Source organism: Scyliorhinus canicula, chromosome 6 (assembly GCF_902713615.1).
Source record: "Scyliorhinus canicula chromosome 6, sScyCan1.1, whole genome shotgun sequence".
Taxonomy (NCBI): Eukaryota; Metazoa; Chordata; class Chondrichthyes; order Carcharhiniformes; family Scyliorhinidae; genus Scyliorhinus; species Scyliorhinus canicula.
Window position 1 is genome coordinate 38,642,021 of NC_052151.1, and position 20,319 is coordinate 38,662,339.

The window sequence follows — 20,319 nt, forward strand, 5'->3', positions numbered from 1 at the left end:
CCAAATTACCAAGTTTCAATCCCCACTCTGGATGAGTCTCACTCCGGATGTGTCTCCTGGAAAGTAAAGATACAGGACTCTAGAGAAAGAGCAGGGGAGTGGGATTAAATTGGATAGCTATATGAAAGAGACAGTAAAGGCATGGCTGAATGGTCTTCTACTGCACTGTAATCTATGATCCTTCACCTGAAGGGAGTTGAAATCAGAGTTTCTCTACCCCCCACTAAACCACCTTCCTCTGCACCCCCTCCCCTCACAATGGTTGTTTATGCTAGTTCACTTGAAGCTTTCAAAACTGATCTAACGAGACAGATTTTTGGCATCAAGGAATATGAAGTAAAGTGGGAAAGGTGAGGTTCAGTTCAATCATTATCTATTTGAATGACAGGATCAAATGGTTGAGTGACCAACTTCTGTTTCTTTGGCCCAGATTTTAACTTTGCCTGCCTGATGGAAACTGTTAATTGGGTTGGGGGAGGTCAGGTTAAAATAGGGCACTATCTTCCCTGCTGGTTCAATATCTTAAGCTGTTCCTTTGAAAAGATGAGTAGAACACACACAGGAAAACAGCATCCCCTTTAAGCATGGCTTGCCTAATATTTTAGTCAGAAACCTTAGCCAGGGAGTAATGATAGCTTTCCATTTAGGCCAAACTTGGAGGGAGGTGGATTATGGATTTGAAGTGGTCCTGAATGAGAACAAAGTTAAAATGAAGGCCGTAACCTCATCCCTTCCGTCTGGGGCCAATACTAACGTATTTGTAATGCTATGTAGTAGACAGACATGTAACTAAAGGGTTAAACACAACACTTAGCTATAAAACTATCACTAGAGGGCATTACAAGATCCAGTATAAATATCAGCTCCTAAAGGATCTTGGTCTCTTTCCGCGCAGGAGTAGTTAGATAGCAGTCGTGTAGCAGAGTCAGATCACAGCCTCACCACCACTTATAGTTCAGATACTGTTGATTCAGTTATTTCTCATAGCTTTATTTCTCGAGTTAGTTCAGTAGAGTGTCAAACCCATTTATTAGTTTTATTATTACTTAATAAATGCGTTTACTTTACATCGAAGACTTGTGTATTCTTCAAGATCATCTGCAACCAATAACGACAAATATTACTTTAACCAAGTAATGCAACATGCTACCAAGAGTAGCAATTTAATATAACATGCTACCAAGGAGTATCTACTGAATTTACTTAGTAAAATTTAGTACGTTTAGAGAGAAAATTAGATAGCTATTCGGCAACAGAAGCATTAGCTTCGGAAAAAAGCCTTCGATGATTCCCAGCATCGATGAACAGAACACATTCTCCTGGTCACCTCCGGACCGCCAGTAACCTTAATGTTAACTGGTGGTTGTTTAGACAACAATTTCAACTGTATTTCGAAGCGTCTGACTTAACAAACGTGACAGATGCTCGAAAAATAGCTCTTTCACTGACTATGGCTGGTCCATACGCGATAAAGATCTACAACTCTTTTAACTACACAGAAGATAAAGACAAGACAAAGTATGAAACAATCCTTAAAAAATTTGATAGCCACTGTAAGTACTGTAAGCACTGTAAGTAAATGAAATATTTGAGCGCTATATCTATGCAAAGAGATTGCAAAGGAAAGAGGAATCTTTCAACAGCTTTGCAACAGACCTTGAGCTGCTGACATTATCCTGCAACGTTTTAATGCTGCATGTTTCTAAGATTCGTGACCAAATAGTTTGGGGCATAAATGATGAGCACCTCAGGAAAACAAATACTGAGTGAACTGGATTTAACATTAGAAATCGCTATACAAAAATGCCTTGCTCATGAACAATCAAAGAATCATTACCTAAAATGTAAAAACCGTGAAAATGCTGCGATCACTTACCACAAGGCAGAGGCAGCATTGAAAGTGAAGAAGATGGACGTTTTGAGCAACAGCTATCTTGCGTGCATGCACTCTAGCAAGTACGCACATGCGCACATCCAGAAAAGACGCAAACCGGCAAAATACTGTCGCAAAAAGAGCGCACTATGAAAGAAAATCGCACATGCTCAATCAATCCCTGCCTGAAAATTTAAAATAAGAGTTTTGAAGCTACAAAACCCAAATTTTTTACTTTGAAAGGCAGAACGATGCCTCAAACCATAAAGCTCAATGAAACTGGCAAGTTTGAGAATTACTCAAATTATCCACTAGGGACAGTCATTGAGCACAACAGAAACAACAACAATTAAACCAACAACAGAAACCACAACAAAACAACAACCTGTATGTTATAACCTGCCTGCTTACCACTGGCTGGGGACTAATGGCAATCCCACAATCCTTTGGGAGTATGAACTTCCCCAATGAGGGGCGGGGGGGGGGGGTAGGGAGAGACATCATTAGCAGATTCCCTGCATAAATAAAGCTGGCCAGTTTGGAACTAGCTAGAGGAGAGTGAGCAGCAAGGGACTTGCTGCTGCTTTTGTATATATATGTTATTGTAAATAAATGTTATTTCATTCTATCCTTCAACTCATGCTGGATTTTTCATGGCCCTCACAAAACTGTACAACATGATACAACTCTATAACTACAGGACAATGTTACAGAACAGTCAAAAACAATGGCAAGAGTACAAACATAACATGGACATTGTTCACACAAAACAAATGTCATCCCAATGAGTTTCACGAATTCATACTTGCTCCAAGACAAAGAAGCAACACAGTTTTTAAGGCAGAATCGATACCACAAGCACAAGAAAATGTCCAGGTCAGCCAAAGAAACAATAACTTGATTTTCCGGTCGCCGTTGAATCAGCGGACCGGGGTCAGCGCGGGGTCGGAGAATCCCGCCACATGTTCTTACCTCTAATCTTATCCATTTTTCCTTATTACCAAGCAAGAAATGTTAAAAAAAGGGGGATGTGATTATATCTAGACAGGCATATAACTAAAGAGTTCATTGAGTCATAGAATTTACAGTGCAGAAGGAGATCATTGGGCCCATCGGGTCTGCACTGGCCCTTGGAAAGAGCACCCTACTTAAGCCAACACTTCCACCCTATCCCCGTAACCCAGTAACCCCACCTAACCTTGTTGAACACTAAGGGCAATTTCACCATGGCCAATCCACCTAACCTACACATCTTTGGACTGTGGGAGGAAACTGGAGCACCCGGAGGAAACCTACGCAGAAATTGGGAGAGCGTGCAGACTCCACACAGACAGTGACCCAAGGTGGGAATCAAATCTGGAACCCTGGATCTGTGAAGCAACTGTGCTAACCACTGTCCCACCGTGTTGCCCCATATCACAACATTTAGCTATAACACTACCACTGGAGGGCATTACAAGATCCAGTATAAATATCAGCTGCTAAAGGATCTTGGTCTCTTTCCACGCAGGAGTAGTTAGATAGCAGTCGTGCAGCAGAGTCAGGTGACATCTGACACCACGTGTAGTTCAGATACAGTTTATATAGTTATATCTCATTATTTTATTTCTAGAGTTAGTTCAGTAGAGTGTCGAACTGATTTATTAGTTCTATCGATACTTAATAAATTTGTTTACTTTACATCGAGGACTCGTGTATTCTTCAAGTTCTTCTGCAATCAGTTATTACTTTAACCAAGGAATATAACATGCTACCAGGAGTCGCAATATAATATAACAGTATTGTGTTGCTGAGTTGAGCAGGTACCTGCAGAAAAGCACCAAATGCTTATTTAAATATTCAGATCAGGTTAGAATGATGTTCCCATAAAGAGTGATAAAAGTTATATGACGAGTCATCATTGGGCTGCTCTAAAGTATGTTTGTATTCTTGGTTCAAAATGACTTTAACAGAGTTGTTTTGTCACAATTGCTAAGTGTCTTGCTGAATGTGAGGGAGAAAATATAAAAAGTTACTGTCAAAAATTATAGAATATTTCAATTTACCTTGGTTTTGAGCATAAACATAAACATAATTTCAATTTTCTTCCAGAATGAAGATTTTCCTCAGCGAAAGAACAGAGTGATGGGTGAAAGTAAACATTACTGCCCTGTGGCCTTAGAAGAAAAATTTGTTCTTTTTCCAGGTGACCAAGAGGCTGCTGCTAAGTATCGAGAAAAATATTACTATTTTTCTAATTCTGATGCAAGAGAGAAATTCTTGAAAAATCCAGAAGAATATTTAAATAATAATGAATCTCTAAAGGTAATGATCTTTGAAGAACAATCACCTTCTGCAAAGAAAATGCATTAGTTAATCTAAACTTTTCATTTTCATTCAATCATCCTATTTTGTTAAATTATGTACTTTTTAAGAAGACAATTATAATCCATACTTTTGTATGTCGCAGCTTTTATTGTCAAAATTATTTGATTATATTTGTCTTGGTTCTGTTCATGTGATTAACGTTAACACAATATATGAAGCAAACAGTGAGAATGTTCTCAAACCAAAACTTCAATATTCATTCAGAGTGCTTTGGCGGTTTAAGGCCTAGAAGTAGGCATAGTGCCAGTTTCTAAAATGCCAAGTGTTCCATTAATTTCCCACATGGCGGGCAAGAAGCAACCTTGGCTGGAAATGCACCGCTCAAACATTGGTGGAATGGATTGCACTTGTAGTGCTGGTGCACACTTATTCTAAGTGGAAAATAATGTATTCAAATTAGGATCCTGTGTTTCTCTCTCCATATCTTGAACTTGCCCAAAATAGCAAGGAACTTGGTGCAGGAGCCAAGGTTAAATATGTCACAACCTTGCTTGCTTGCCCAGTCGGGGGGCGGGGTGGGGGAGGGGTGGGGGGGGGGGGGGGGGTAGGAAGAGGGCGAAGGCACTGACTGGGCTTATGAAGGAATTGGGAGGGGCAGACCTGTGGAGATTCTTGCATCCGAGGGAGTGGGTGTATTCGTTTTTCTCTCCAGTTCATAAGCTTATTCGAGGATAGACTTTCTTGTAGTAGGCAAGGTGCTGTTAGCTGGCGTCAGGGGATCAGAGTATTCGGCAATAGCAATTTCAAATCACCTGCCAAATAGGGTGGAAATGCTCTTGGAGAAGGGAACAGTGCAGAGATCGGGGTGGAGATTGGACGTGGGGTAGCTGAGGGACCGAAGTTTTTGTGAGAAGATCAGGAGGGTGATTGAGGAGTATGTGGAATTTAACTGCATGGGAGAAGTATCGCAGGTGGTGCTATGGGAGGCCCTGAAGGGGGAGGTGATATTGTTTAAGGCTAAGGTGGATAAAGAGGAGGGGGAAGAGCGTCAAAGGCTGATAGATGAGATGTTAGAGGTGGACAGGAGGTAGGCGGGGGATGCAGATCCAGCACTTTTAGACAGAAGAAATGAAATGAATATCGCTTATTGTCACAAGTAGGCTTCAATGAAGTTACTGTGAAACGCCCCTAGTCACCACATTCCGGCGCCTGTTCGGGGAGGCTGGTACGGGAATTGAACCGTGCTGCTGGCCTGCCTTGGTCTGCTTTAAAAGCCAGCAATTTAGCCCAGTGTGCTAAACCAGTCCCAAGAAAGGAGCTACAGGCTAGTCTTAATTGATTATCCACGGGGAAGGCGATGTGCCAACTGAGACGGGCGAGGGGAACGATTTATTAATATGGGGAGAAGACGGGCTGCATGTTGGCAGACCAACTTCAGGGGGAGGCAGCGGTGAGGGAAATTGTCCAGGTTCAGGATAGGATGGAGAAATTGGTGCTGGCCCCGGACCAGATTAATAGGATGTTTAAGGAGTTCGATAAAAATTTGTATTGGTCGGAGAAGTCGAAGAAGGTTCAGGGGATGCGGGAGTTCCTGGATGGTTTGGAGTACCCAAGATTGGGGTTGGAAGTTAGGATCATACTGAAGAGGCCGGTAGGGGAACAGGGGGTGAAGGAGTCTATTGGGAGGATTCAGTCGGAGAGTGTGGCAGAGCCAGATGGGTTCCCAGTGGAATATTATAAGAAATATAAAGAATCGGCACTGCTGATGGTGGGGATGTTTGAGGAAGCGATAGAGAAGTGGATGTTACCACAAACATTGGGGCAGGCCTCAATCCTCTTGTTGTTAAAGGAAGATAAGGACCCAATGCAGCGTGGGTCGTAGAGGCCTATGTCGTTCCTGAATGTGGATGCGAAGATATTGGCGAAGGTACTTTGAGCGTTTATTACAGCCCCCCCAAATACCAGCAAGAGATAGAGGAGCAGATAGACAGAGATATTTGATTTGATTTGATTTGATTTATTATTGTCGCATGTATTATTATACAGTGAAAAGTATTGTTTCTTGCATGCTATACAGACAGTGCATACCGTACATAGGGAAGGAAGGAGAGACTGCTGAATATAATGTTACAGTTATAGCAAGGTGTAGAGAAAAGATCAACTTAATATGAGCTATGTCCATTCAAAAGTCTGATGCCAGCAGGGAAGAAGCTGTTCTTGAGTCGGTTGGTAGGTGACCTCAAACTTTGGTATATTTTTCCTGACAGAAGAAGGTGGAAGAGAGTATATCCGGGGTGCGTGGGGTCCTTAATTATGCAGGTTGCCTTGCCAAGGCAGCGGGAATTGTAGACAGAGTCAATGGATGGGAGGCTGGTTGCGTGATGGATTGGGCTACATTCACGACCTTTTGTAGTTTCTTGCGGATACATCCAGAAAGAATGCTTTCTATGGTGCATCTGTAGAAGTTGGTGAGAGTCGTAACTGGCATGCAAATTTCCTTAGTCTTCTGAGAAAGTAGAGTCGTTTGGTGGGCTTTCTTAACAATAGTGTCGGCATGGGGGGACCAGGACAGGTTGTTGGTTATCTGGACACCTATAAACTTGAAGCTCTCGACTTTTTACTTCATTCCCATTGATGTAGACAGGGGCTACACTACGCTTCCTGAAGTTGATGACAATCTCCTTTGTTTTGTTGACATTGAGGAAGAGGTTATTGAGTCACACCAGTTCACCAGATTCTCTATCTCATTGCGATTCTCTGCCTCGTCATTGTTTGAGATCTGACCCACGACGGTGGTGTCATCAGCAAATTTGAAAATTGAGTTGGAGGGGAATTTAGCCGCACAGTCATAGGTGTATAAGGAGTATAGTAGGGGGCTGAGGACACAGCCTTGTGGGGCACCAGTGTTGACGATGATCGTGGAGCAGATGTTGTTGCCTATCCTTACTGATTATGGCCTGTGGGTTAGAAAGTTCAGGATCCAGTCACAGAGGGAGGAGCTGAGGTCAAGGCTACAGAGTTTGGAGATGGGTTCCATAGGAATAATGGTGTTGAAGGCTGAGCTGTAGTCAATAAATAGGAGTCTGACATAGGTGGCTTTGTTATCTAGGTGTTCCAGGGTTGAGTGCAGGGCTAGGGAGATGGCGTCTGCTGTGGACCTGTTGCAGCGGTAGGTGAACTATAGTTGATCAAGGCAATCCAGGAGGCTGGAGTTGATTTGTGCCATGATTAACCTTCCGAATCACTTCATAGTGATGGATTTCAGAGCCACTGGACCATAGTCATGAAGGCACACGGCTTGGCTTTTCTTTGGTACAGGAATCACAGTCGCCTTCTTGAAGTAGATAGGGACCTCAGATTGTTGCAAAGAGAGTTTGAAGATGTCTACGAATACCCCCGCCAGCCGGTCCACTTACATTTTGGTTAGGTTCAAAAGTAACAGGGTTGTTGTGGCGGGGAATTTTAATTTCCCCTATATTGACTGGGCTCATTGGGTGCTAAGGACTTGGATGGGGCAGAGTTTGTACGGTGTATCCAGGAAGGCTTCTTGATGCAATATGTAGATAGTCCAACTGGGGAAGGGGCAGTACTGGGCCTGGTATTGGGGAATGAGCCTGGACAGGTGGTTGAGATTTCAATAGGGGAACATTTTAGGAATAATGACCACAATTCCATACGTTTTAGGGTACTTTTAGATAAGGATGAAAGTAACCCTCGGGTTAAGGTGCTAAACTGGGGAAAGGAAAATTATGATAACATTAGACAGGTATTGAGGAATTTGGATTGGGTTTGACTGTTGGAGGGTAAATCAACATCGGACATATGGGAGTCTTTCAAGTGACAGTTGATTAGGATTCAGGAAAGCGAGGGCAGCACGGTGGCGCAGTGGGTTAACCTTGCTGCCTCATGGCGCCGAGGTCCCAGGTTCGATCCCGGCTCTGGGTCACTGTCTGTATGGAGTTTGCACATTCTCCCCGTGTTTGCGTGGGTTTCGCCCCCACAACCCAAAGATGTGCAAGGTAGGTGGATTGAGCGCACTAAGTTTATCATAGATTTATCATAGAATTTACAGTGCAGAAGGAGGCCATTCGGCCCATCGAGTCTGCACCGGCTCTTGCAAAGAGCACCCTACCCAAGGTCAACACCTCCACCCTATCCCCATAACCCAGTAACCCCACCCAACACTAAGGGCAATTTTGGACACTAAGGGCAATTTATCATGGCCAATCCACCTAACCTGCACATCTTTGTGACTGTGGGAGGAAACCGGAGCACCCGGAGGAAACCCACGCACACACGGGGAGGATGTGCAGACTCCGCACAGACAGTGACCCAAGCCGGAATCGAACCTGGGCCCCTGGAGCTGTGAAGCGATTGTGCTATCCACAATGCTACCGTGCTGCCCATAATTGGAAAAAAATTAATTGGGTACACTAAATTTTTTTTTTAAAGATTCAGGAAAGCCACGTTCCTGAGAGAATCAAGGATAAGTATGGGAAGTTTAGGGAGCCTTGGGTGACGAGGGATATTGTGAACCTTGTCATAAGGAAAAAGGAGACTTTTGTACAATCTGGAAGGGGGGGAGACAATCGAAACCCTCAAGGAGTATAAAGAAAGTAGGAAGGTAAATAAGTGGGAAATTAGGAAGGCTAGGAGAGGTCATGAAAAGTCCTTGGCAAGTAGCATTAAGGTGAATCCCAAAGCTTTTTATTCATATGTAAAATGCAAGAGGGTGGCCAGGGAAAGGATTGGACCACTTAAGGACAGTGGTGGGGGGAATCTATGTGTTGAGTCAGAGGAAATGGGTAAGGTACTAAATGAATACTTTGCATCAGTGTTCACCACTGATGGGTCGGATGTGTGGACAATCTGGGTCATGTTGACATCGAAAAGGAGGAGGTATTGGGTGCTTTAAAACACATTGAGGTAGATAAGTCTCCTGGGCCGGATGGGATTTACCCCAGAATACTGTGGGAAGACATGGAGGAAATTACTGGGGCTTTGACTGACATCTTTGTATCCGCATTGACTACAGGTGAGATCCCAGAGGACTGGTGAATAGCTAATGTGGTACCACTGTTTAAGAAAGGTAGCAGGGATAATCCAAGAAACTATAGGCCGGTGAGCCTCACATTGGTTATAGGTAAATTATTGGAGAGGATTCTCAGAGACAGGAATGCGTTACCAGGGGAGGTTGTGGAAGCAGATACATTAGTGACGTTCTAAAGGCATCTTGACAAATACATGGATAGGATGGATATAGAGGAATATGACACAAGAAAGTTCTGAGGGTTTTGGCCAAGATTGGTAGAATGATTGGTACAGGCTTGGCGGCCGAAGGGCCTGTTCCTGTGCTGTATTGTTATTTGTTCTTTGTGCTGGCGGCTAGGTTGGAGGTTGCCTCCCGAAGGTGATAGGGGAGGACTGGATGGGGTTCGTGAAAGGAAGGCAGTTATTCTCAAATATTTGGAGGGTGCTAAATGTAATTGTGACACCGGATGAGGGAAAGGAGACCGAGGTTGTGGTTGCACTGGACGCGGAAAAGGCATTGATCAAGTAGAATAGGAATATTTGATTGCGGATCTTGAGAGGTTTAGGAATCGGGCCGAGATTCAAGGAATGGGTATGGCTATTATATAAGGAAGCGAGGGCGAGTGTCCACACAAACAATATGAGTTTGGGGTACTTTGCTCTGCACCGGGGGACCAGTCAGGGGTGTCCTACGTCCCCTCAGTTATTTGCATTTGCGATTAAGCCTTTGACAATCGCTCTGAGGAGCTCAGGTTTGTGGAAGGGAGTAGTACAGGGGGAGTGAGGGAGGAGTGGAACATAGGGGGCTGGATTCTCTGCCCCGCCTCGCCACATTTCTGCCCCAACCCACCGGCGGGATTCTCCGTTACGCCGGCCGGTCAATGGGGTTTCCCATTGCCGTTGGGAAACCCCTGGGCGCCGGCAAAACGGAGAATCACGCCGCCGGAGAATCCCGCCCCAGGGTGTCTCTGTACATGGATGATGTATTATTATCTGTATCAGAGCCGATATGGGGGATATAATGGAACTTCTCCGAACTTTTGGGTCCTTTTCAGGCTATAAATTAAACCTGGAAAAGAGTGAATACTTTGTGGTGTCCCGACCAGGGATGGGGGCGGGGATGGGAGAGCTGCCATTCCACAGGGTGGCAACCCACTTTAGGTATTTGGGGGTGCAGGTGGCTTGCAACTGGGTGGGGCTCCATGGGTACAATTTTACAAGCTTGGTGGGGAGGGTGAAAGTAGATTTGGCAAGGTGGCAAAGTGGAATAGCCTCCCTCTGTCACTGGCAAGTCGGGTGCAGGCAATTAAAATGAATGTGCTGCCGTGATTTTTGTTTTTATTCCAGTGCCTGTCGGTCTTTTTGTCATGTGAATGTCCCTTTAAGAAAGGTTTGTCTTATCACATGGCTTCAGTGATGTCATTGTGTGGGTGGAGCTGGGCTGTGGCTCTGTGAGTTTTTACTTTCGCTTTAAGTTTTGGACTGGTTTGAACTACACAGGTTGAAAGAAGCGTTTTTCTCTATCTTCATTTAAAAAGCTGTTCCAGACTGCTTGGTAACTTAAAAGAGATAATTGCTTTCTGCAAGGAATTAAAATCGGCTGTTTGAAAAGGGGAACAGAATATCAATAACAATAGTCTTATACCAGTGAGAATGTCGTATGCTCGGCCACGCCTTTGAAAAGGGGTTTCTGGTTTTACTTGGATTTTGTTATTGAATTGGAGCTGTAAAGGAGAAATTCATTAAGGATTATACATAGATTACTATAACTGTGTAGCGTATTAATGTTTGTTATTGATAAAAATAAAAGCGCCTAAGAAGTCCATTGAATAACACCTGAGAGGCAGGCTCTTGTGCTCATCCTAGCCAAATTCAATAATATACTTTAGAGTTTTTTTAAAGCCTGGCCCATAGCAGTGTTGTTTGAGGAAGTGGATAAGCTGATCACCTTGTTTATTTGTGCACAAGGCTGGGGCTGATACAGCTGAAGGTCATGAGGGCGAGGATGAGCCGACATTTGTGGGAGTGGAGGATGTCTGTGAGCGCTGTGAGCCTCGCAAACCATGTACATATGTTTTGGTACTGCCCCAAGCTGGAGAAGTATTGGATGGTGGCTTTCAAAGTAATCTTGGGGGTAGTGCACGTGAGCTTGGAACCAGCGCCCCTAGGAGCCATTCTCGGGGTGTCGCACCGGCCAAGGCTGCAGGCAGGTGCGGGGGGGGGGGGGATATCTTAGCCTTCGCCTTGCTGATTGCCCGGAGGTGGGATCTGTTGGGATGGAAGTCAGCTTCTCTGCCATGTGCTTCCATTTGGCGGGGGATCTACTGGAATTTCTGACTCTCGAGAAGCTGACTTTTGAGCTGAGGGGAATGAAGGAGGGGTTCTACAATTCATGGGGACTATTTAACATGCACTTTCAAGGATTGGTTGCCATCAAACTTGGACGGGGAAAGGGGGTTGGGGCTATGGTTGGTTTTTAATACATTGTTTACGGAGTGATTGTTAACTTTTTTATTACTTGGAATGTACGGTTGATGTTTGGGTTTGTATATTGAAGGGGATGCTGCTTGGGGGATAGTTATGCATCCGTTTTTGTTTGTCTTTAGTTTATTTGATGGAACTGTGAAAAATGAGGAGAATAAATAGAATTTTTTAAAAAGGTAGATAGGTCAGGACCTGGATTCTCCGACCCGCCGCCAGGTCAGAGAATCCCCGGGGAGAATCGCACCCCACTGCCTCGAAGCTGCTTCCCCATTCTCCGGCACCATTTTACAGGCGCCCGCGGGATCACTGCCACGCCGGTCGGGGGCCGTTGACAGTCCCACCCCTCCCCCACCCCCCCCGGTGATTCTCCGGGCCCCGATGGGCCGAGTGGCTGACGAGTTTGGCTGAGTCTCGCCGGCGTGGATTACTCAGCTCCCACACCTGGAAGGTGAGGGTGCGGGAGCCGTCCTGGATGGGGAGCAGGGGTATCTGATCCCGGGAGGGTGCCCCCACGGCGGCCTGGCCCGCGATCGGGGTCTACCGATCGGCGGGCAGGCTGGTTCCATGAGGGCCTACTTTACTCCCTGCCAGGCCCCTGTAGGGGTCCGCCATAGTGCCCGGGGCCGGCGCGAAGAAGGGAACCTCCGCGCATGCGTGGAAATATGCCAGCTGTTCCACGCATGCGCGGAATCACGCCAGCCGCGAACTCGCACTGGCTGTTGCGCGCCGGCTGGAGCTGCGGGTACCACTCCAGCACCAATGTAGCCCCCTAGGAAGGGGAGAATTCCTCACTTTCGGGGCCGTTGACACCAGAGTCGTTGGCGCTTTTTTCACGCCGGCGTGCGGACATAGCCCCATTATTAGAGAATCCCGCCCCCGCTGTTTTTCACATGTCAGTGCAGACTTTTCTGCACTGTGATTCTGTGATTATTGTGCCAACAATGGGTGCCAAAAGCGTTCCATTCCTCAGCAGTAAATCTTTCAAATTGGTGATTCAAAATAATGATGATGAATTAAGTTGTTGCGCCTGACAGTTGTACATGACTGGGTTTTGTGATTTGTGTGCTATTTTTCTGCTTAATACTTTAATTTATCTTGATGGAAGTCACAAAGTTTTAAATCTGAAAAGATTTTCACCCATGAAAATATGTCTTTTATTTTCAGTCACCTCCACTGAGATTATGCGTATTTGGGCCTAAAGGATGTGGTAAATCAATGCACAGCAGGTGGTTGGCAAACAAGTTGGGTATCTTTCATATTCAGTTCACTGAACTGCTTCAGGAGTACCTCTTTCCTAAATTTAAGAAAAAGGTTGGGCCTGAATATGATGATGAACCAACAGAAGAAGAGCTAGCTGACATGGCGACCATTATGGCTCTTGAAAGGGGTGAACAACCTGAGGATATTGAGGTTGCAACTGAAGAAAAGCAAGAGGTACAACTCAAATTTATTTAACAGAAACAAACATAAAAATGCTAATTGTCATTTTCCCAACCATCTATTTAAAAATGCATTCTACAGTTCTCTGAAAGCCTAGGATACAGAGGAACCACTCATAGTATCACTAAATTGTTCAGCCAAGAATATAAAATTATTTTATAGTTTGCATTGTGTAAGAAAATCTTAGTTGGAGCACAACAGTTGGCCTAGTCTGCTTGACCAAAAAGAAAATATCAATTACAATTTCCACTTGTGGTTTCTAGCCAATGATTTCTAAAATAATCTGTATGTATGAGCATGGGATGAGAACAGTATCATGCCCGGCTGTGAATCTGTCCATTAATAGCCTATGAGCAGGCTATTACAAAGAACGATAGAACAAAGTGAGAGAGACAGGCTTCCAACACTTGAAGAAATGCAACTCGATTTTATTGAATTCTTAACTATCACACATGCTTTAATTGTGGGTTGACACAATGCTGAGTTGACTGGAGACCTGAGACTAACCTGACCAGACTATCTTACTACCACATGGTGTTTGTGTGGTGATATGATCTGCATACTTGTCTGCCATTGGGCCAGAACATCGGCTTACCATTGGCCCTGGTCGGCCATGTGCCTCTCGACCGATTGGCCGAGAGGCTGAGTTAACCACGCCTCTATTAACGGGGTATAAATGGTCAGACACCTGACGACCGTCCCTTTCCATTGTAGACGATCGCAGAGCTGTGTTCTAGTCAATTAAAGCCAGACTTTGGTAAATCACTCGCCTCGCGTACAATTGATGGTACATCAATTTAATTGACTACGACTTTGAAGATGGAGTTCCGCATCAAGCCCGAATGCCTCCGCATCAGCCCGCAAACTCCGAACTCTGCAGAACTTTTCCAACTCTGGCTGACTTGCCTCGAAGGGTTCCTAGCATCTACAACCACCCCCCCCCCCCCCCCCAACCGGGGCACAAAAGCTGCAAGTCCTCCACTCCAGCATGGGTATCGACGCCTACGCAATAATCAAAGAGGAAACGGATTATGATGACGCTATACAAAAGCTAAAAGGACAATTCATCAAACCGGTCAACAGGGTATTCGCTCGACATCTGCTGGCCACCAGAAAGCAGGTCCCCGGTGAGTCTCTAAGCCAATACGCCCGGGCCCTCTATGCCCTGGGGAGAGGTTGCTGAAACCCCGGTGGAGGGGGGTGGAATGGGGCGCTTCTTGAACAAGCTGCGATTTCTGAGGGTGGAGGAGGGGCAGGTGGAGGGACTTGGGGCGCCGATCGAGCTGGAGGAGGTGGTCAAAGGGATAGGGAGCATGCAGTCGGGGAAGGCGCCGGAGCCGGATGGGTTTCCGGCGGAATTTTATAAAAGGTATGCGGACCTGTTGGGCCCCCTGTTGGTCCGGACCTTTAACGAGGCAAGGGAGGGGGAGGCTTTGCCCCCAACTATGTCACGGCCGCTGATTTCCTTGATCCTGAAGCGGGACAAGGACCCTCTGCAGTGTGGGTCATATAGGCCGATCTCGCTGCGAAATGTAGACGCCAAGCTGCTGGCAAAGATCCTAGCCACAAGAATAGAGGATAGTGTGCCGGGGGCCATTCATGAGGACCAGGCTGGGTTTGTGAAGGGAAGGCAGTTGAATACAAATGTACGAAGGCTCCTCAACATTATTATGATGCCGGCTGTGGAAGGGGAGGCGGAGATAGTGGTGGCATTAGATACGGAGAAGGCCTTTGATAGGGTTGAGTGGAGGTATCTGTGGGAGGTGTTGGAGAGGTTTGGGTTTGGGGAGGGGTTTGTCCGTTAGGTGAGGTTGCTCTATGAGGCCCCGATGGCGAGTGTAGCCACGAATAGGAGGAGGTCGGAGTACTTTCGGCAGTACCGGGGGACGAGACAGGGGTGTCCCCTGTCCCCCTTGCTCTTTGCGTTGGCAATTGAGCCCCTGGCCATGGCGTTGAGGGAGTCAGGGAACTGGAGGGGCCTGGTGCGGGATGGGGAGGAGCATCGAGTGTCGCTTTATGCGGACGACCTGTTGCTGTATGTGGCGGACCCGGTGGGGGGGATGCCGGAGGTGATGAGGATTCTTAGTGAATTTGGGGGCTTCTCTGGCTATAAGCTGAACCTGGGCAAGAGCGAGTTGTTCGTGGTGCACCCGGGGGATCAGGAGGAGGGGATTGGTAGGCTCCCACTGAAGCAGGCAGGGAAGAGCTTCAGGTACCTAGGAGTCGAGGTGGCTGGGAGCTGGGGGGCCCTGCACAAGCTCAACCTCACAAGGTTGGTGGAGCAGATGGAGGAGGAGTTCAAAAGAGTTTACATTGAGCTGCATTGGAACACAGCAGTAGGTTGAGGACAGAGATATGAGCATGAGAGCGCTGTAGACCACCCAAAGCTCAGGATCATGCTTGTGAACTGAGATACCCTCAATCACGACACAGGACCAATGCATTAAAGGTAAGGTACCATTATATCAGCTACTGATAACATTCATCACAGAACTGTACAGCACAGTACAGGTCCTTCGGCCCACAATGCTGCGCCAAAATAGTCTAAAGCAGTCACCCAATCTGCGATCGGTCTGTGCAACGTAGAGAAAATTGCAGTAAGAGCAGCAATTTGGGTAAGTACAACAAAGTGAGAAACATAGCAACAGAAAGTTTAACAGTAATACTGCATCAGCGAATAAGATCCATTCAAATGTTGGAAGTAGCAAAATAAAATGATAGACTCTGGGCTGGATTCTCCGATTTCCAGACGAAGTGCTGACGCTGGCGTGGGAACAGTGGCGTTCTATGCCAGTAAAAATGGCGCAACAGCTGCACCGATTCCGGGACCGTTGAAGGGCTAGCAGCTGCACCGGGTAAAGCTCCCACGCTAAAACCGGCTGTAGAATGGCCGGGTCTGTGGCCGCGCATGCAGAAGGCGGAGGCTAACACTGGCCACCCACCCACCAGTCCGACCAGCCCCCGTCGAAGCCCCCCCACGGCCAGCGACACGGCTGCCCCCCCCACCCCCCCCCCCGGACTGCGGCAGCGCTGGACACAATCTGCAGCCACCACGCGGGATTGACGATAAAAGTAGCATAAGTGTTCCATGTCGTCGGAAACTCGGCCCATCGGGGGCGGAGCATCGGGTAGGGGCTTCTGATGACGCACCATGCCTTTCCAACGGCGTGTGACACACAACACGATGATGTCATTTTGGAGGGGGAGGAGACTCAAAAACCAGTGTCAAACCGGCGTCGCCACCGATTTAGGCGTCAGAAGGGATTCCCCACCCAATCGATGATTATGATAGCGGCGTTGGAAAATGGAGAATCAGGCCCTCTTTATCTGAATGCACAACACATTTGTATAACCAAAGAGAAAATGCTGGAAAATCTCAGCAGGTCTGGCAGCATCTGTAGGGAGAGAAAAAGCTAACGTTTCGAGTCCAGGTGACCCTTTGTCAAAGCTGAGAATGTTTACACATTTGTATAAGATAGGGCAGCACAGGGGCACAGTGGTTAGCCCTGCTGCCTCACGGCGCTGTGGACCCACCCGGCCCTGGGTCACTGTCCGTGTGGAGTTTGCACATTCTCCCCGTGTCTGCGTCGGTCTCATCTCCGTAACCCAAAGATGCTCAGCATGGGTTGATTGGCCATGCTAAATTGTCCCTTAATTGGAAAAAGTTAACAAAAACATTTGTATACGATAACTCAAGAAATGATTTCAAGGTGACAAAGGTTGGAAATAATTTCTTTTGGTACAAACATTTCAAAAAGTCAGAAAGAATGGAAAAGGTGGCGGAGTAGCCCTCATAGTAAATTATGACATAAATACAGTAGTGAGATAATGGGCGCGATATTCTCAAAAGGGAACAAAGTCCAGTAGCAAGCGCGTTTAACTGCGTGTTTCCCGGCACTGGCAGTACCGAGAACCACATGGCTATTCAACACTAAGGGGCCGAAATAGGGAACGCACAGCCGATGGCCACACATAGCCCCCTTTTTTACAACGGGAGCTCTGGTCGCTGGAACTCCCCATTGTAGCGAGAGATTGCGACGTGCTTTTGAAAACTCACCATTATTCTTAGAATTCCACCTATACCAAAAAGTGCCGACATTCTAAATGGTGAACAGGGATTCTCACTCCCTGACTCCGATGCAGGCTTCGGTGGGTGCTATTCAGGTCAAACTATATTTTCAAGTTATCCCCCGGTATAACCCATACCTTCACCGAAGATTTTATCTACTTACCACTTAGTAGCATCGATGTCCTGGGTCCTGCATTGCTAAGTAAGTAATGTAGACTTTATGAATAACCACTTTTTCAGGTTAAGTTAAGTTATTTTATTATATTTTTTCTTATAAAAGCTGCAAACACTTTCTTTACAGAAAGGTAAAAAGATCTTGCTTCTGGATCCTGCTGTTTGGTTGAAGGGACCTTCAGGCCCACCTTGACAATCAATCTTCTTTAAATTCTGGTCTTCTTGGGATGTATTCGCTGGTTAGCTCTGCTGCTGTTTCTTGTTGATCCCATGTATTGAGCCATAAGAGCTGGCTCTGCTAGCTATCTCTCAGCTGACTCTGACTCCTGTTTAAATTCTAGTCTTCCTTAGATGTATAGCTGTTTAAACTCGGCTGCTTGTCTTGTCTTTCCCATGGCCGAGCTGTGAGAGCTGAATATGCTTCTCTCCTCTCTCGGAGTTCTCCTCCCCTTCTCTCCTGTTGCTGGTCTGCTTCTGCTCCCTGGGTTTATATTATCTTTCTACCAATTATTACGTTTTTAGAGTCTTATTGTAAATTAACTTATTTCACTTTGATTGTTAAAACGTATCTTTGATGTAAACATTCTAATACAACTAAGTATTCATTTTGGGCATGGCCTCACCTCTCAGATCTGATTACATTGTCCTTTGTGATGTTCAAAGTTCCTTTGTTTTCAATAGAGGTGTTTCTTTTAATTCTGTGATTTTGAATTGTTTAATTTTCCAATTGTCCCCAGCTCATAACTTTGCCTTTGATTTTGACTTTAAATTATGTTTCTTGTAGACAGGTCGTCTCCAATTTTCTTTTAACTGACTTGATGTTAGTAGAATTTCACACTTAGAATTGACACCAAATTCGACTGAACATATCCATCCTTTCCAGCTGTTTACGAAGAGAGTTAATTTCAATGAAGGTGTGAAACCTTTGCTTTTAGCTGTATGCTAAAATTTCACTTGGTTATGACTTGAAAGACTTGCCTGTTTTAAACATTCGTCACTTAATTCAATTGAAACTCTCATCCATGCTTTTCCAGATGCTTCCTAAGATATTTACTTTCAATGAAGGTGTGAACCATTGTTTTTAGCTTAATACAAGAATCCTATGTGTTTGCTAAACCTTCCTGTGAGAAAGAATCTGCATTTTATAATCCTACTCTTTGCAGCTGCTATTAACCCTTCATGGGATCTTTCCCTGTATCCTCTCAGACCAGATATTGCCAGACTTCCATGTTTCAAATGACACATTTTTCTGTATTTTCAAGAACAGACGCCATTTTTAAATGAAGTCCCATTGCAGAGGCCCACAAAACAAACCTGACCTCCCCCCAGCCTGAACGCAATATGGGAGGGGGTCCTCCCTGCATCCCTCAACACCTACGATGGGCAACCCCAACCCATTAACGCGTGCACAAAAAATCCCATGGCAGTGCCCTTGTCAGGTGGCAGTGCCACCTTGACAGTGTCAGAATGGAACCCTGCTGGCACTGCCAAGGTGCCTAGGTGGCACTGCCAGCACACCCACCTGGCACCAGGGGACACACCCACAAGTACTGGTCTGTCAGGTCCTTGTTTGTGGGGACCAGTATCAAACTGTGCTCGCCCGAGATCCCAAGGTGAAGGGATTGAATCCCAAAGCCTCAGGTACCTCGGGAATCTGCAAATTAGAGTGAGGCTTACTGCCTTGCTGTAAAATGCAGATTTGCCAAAAACCGATCCCGCCCATTGTGGGAAAAGACCTATGTCCGGTTTTGGCGGTGTTTAATAGGGTTTATCTCGGCAGCAGCAGTGCCAAGAAACATCCCATTATTTAATGGTACTTTGCCGCTTCTTTTGGCCTTGGGAAGTTTCTCTCCACCGAAGCTTATAATAATTTCCTCCTAGAGAGCTGAAACTCACCTGCAGGAAAGGCTCCTTGCAGATCGGGATGCTATTTTGTCTGGCTGCCCCGATCTTCCCACCCACTCCCATTTTCGACCCCCCAAACCACAGTGAAGTTCCAGGGGAACCCTTTTACCTCCTCCACCTGGCAATGCTCCCTCCATATCCAATTCCTGGCAGTGTCAACCTGGCACATGGGCACCCTGGCAGTACCCCTACCAGTTTGGTCGTGCTATCCAGTCACCCTGGCATTGCCAGGCTGGCAGTACCAAGATACATGAGTGCCAGAGGAGTGCCAGGGTGAGACACTGCCCTGTCCCTGACCACCCAGGGGTTCTCTAATGGCCGGGGAGATATCCCCACGTCCCAGTACTAAACGGCGCCATGGCGAGGACTCCCAGGCGCAGGCTGCTAGATCCTGGACACCAGGGGAATCCCGCAAACACATATTTAAATGAGCCTATTGTGGATCCTGCCCAGTGAGGGTGCATTCCAGATCATGACGTCTCACAAAACTCTGTTAAATCTGGTGAGTTGTTTTGAGTTTCGCAAATCTCGCCAGTGGCCTCTCGCAAGATTTAATGGCCTTGATCCGACACTAAGTCAGGTGCAATGAGGCCATCAAATCGCACCCAAGATCTTGGCTCAGAAGACAATGAAGTAGAATTAGAATGGATGAAGATTCTGAATAGCAAGGGTCAGAAGTAGTTTACAGGCCCTCTAACACTAGTTATACCTTTGGACAGGGCAATAAGCAATAAATAATTGGTGCTTGTAACAAAGGAAATATATTAATTGTGGAGAGCATTAATCTTCACATGGACTGGACCCAATTGCCAAAGGTTGCCTTGAAGATGTGCTTATAGAATGTGTTTGTGACAGTTTCCTGAAACAAAATGTTATCAGATTAGCTAGGCATAAAACTAAAAATTTAGATCTCATATTCTGCAATGGGGAAGGGTTACTTGATATCCTTATAGGAAAAGATCCACTGGGTAAAAATGATCAGAATTCCATATCAATTCTGAGAATGACATTTTCCAGTATCAAATAAAAATCCTAG

General features: G+C 46.0%; 1 protein-coding gene across 1 annotated transcript in view; it reads left to right on the plus strand.

The window, feature by feature from the left end:
* ak9 (adenylate kinase 9) overlaps positions 1–20,319 on the plus strand; it is a 457,701-nt gene that overhangs the window by 268,111 nt on the left and 169,271 nt on the right. The window contains exons 26-27 of the mRNA XM_038801009.1: positions 3,965–4,177; positions 12,860–13,129. Coding sequence (XP_038656937.1) covers positions 3,965–4,177; positions 12,860–13,129 — 483 coding nt within the window. The remainder of the gene's footprint in view (positions 1–3,964; positions 4,178–12,859; positions 13,130–20,319) is intronic.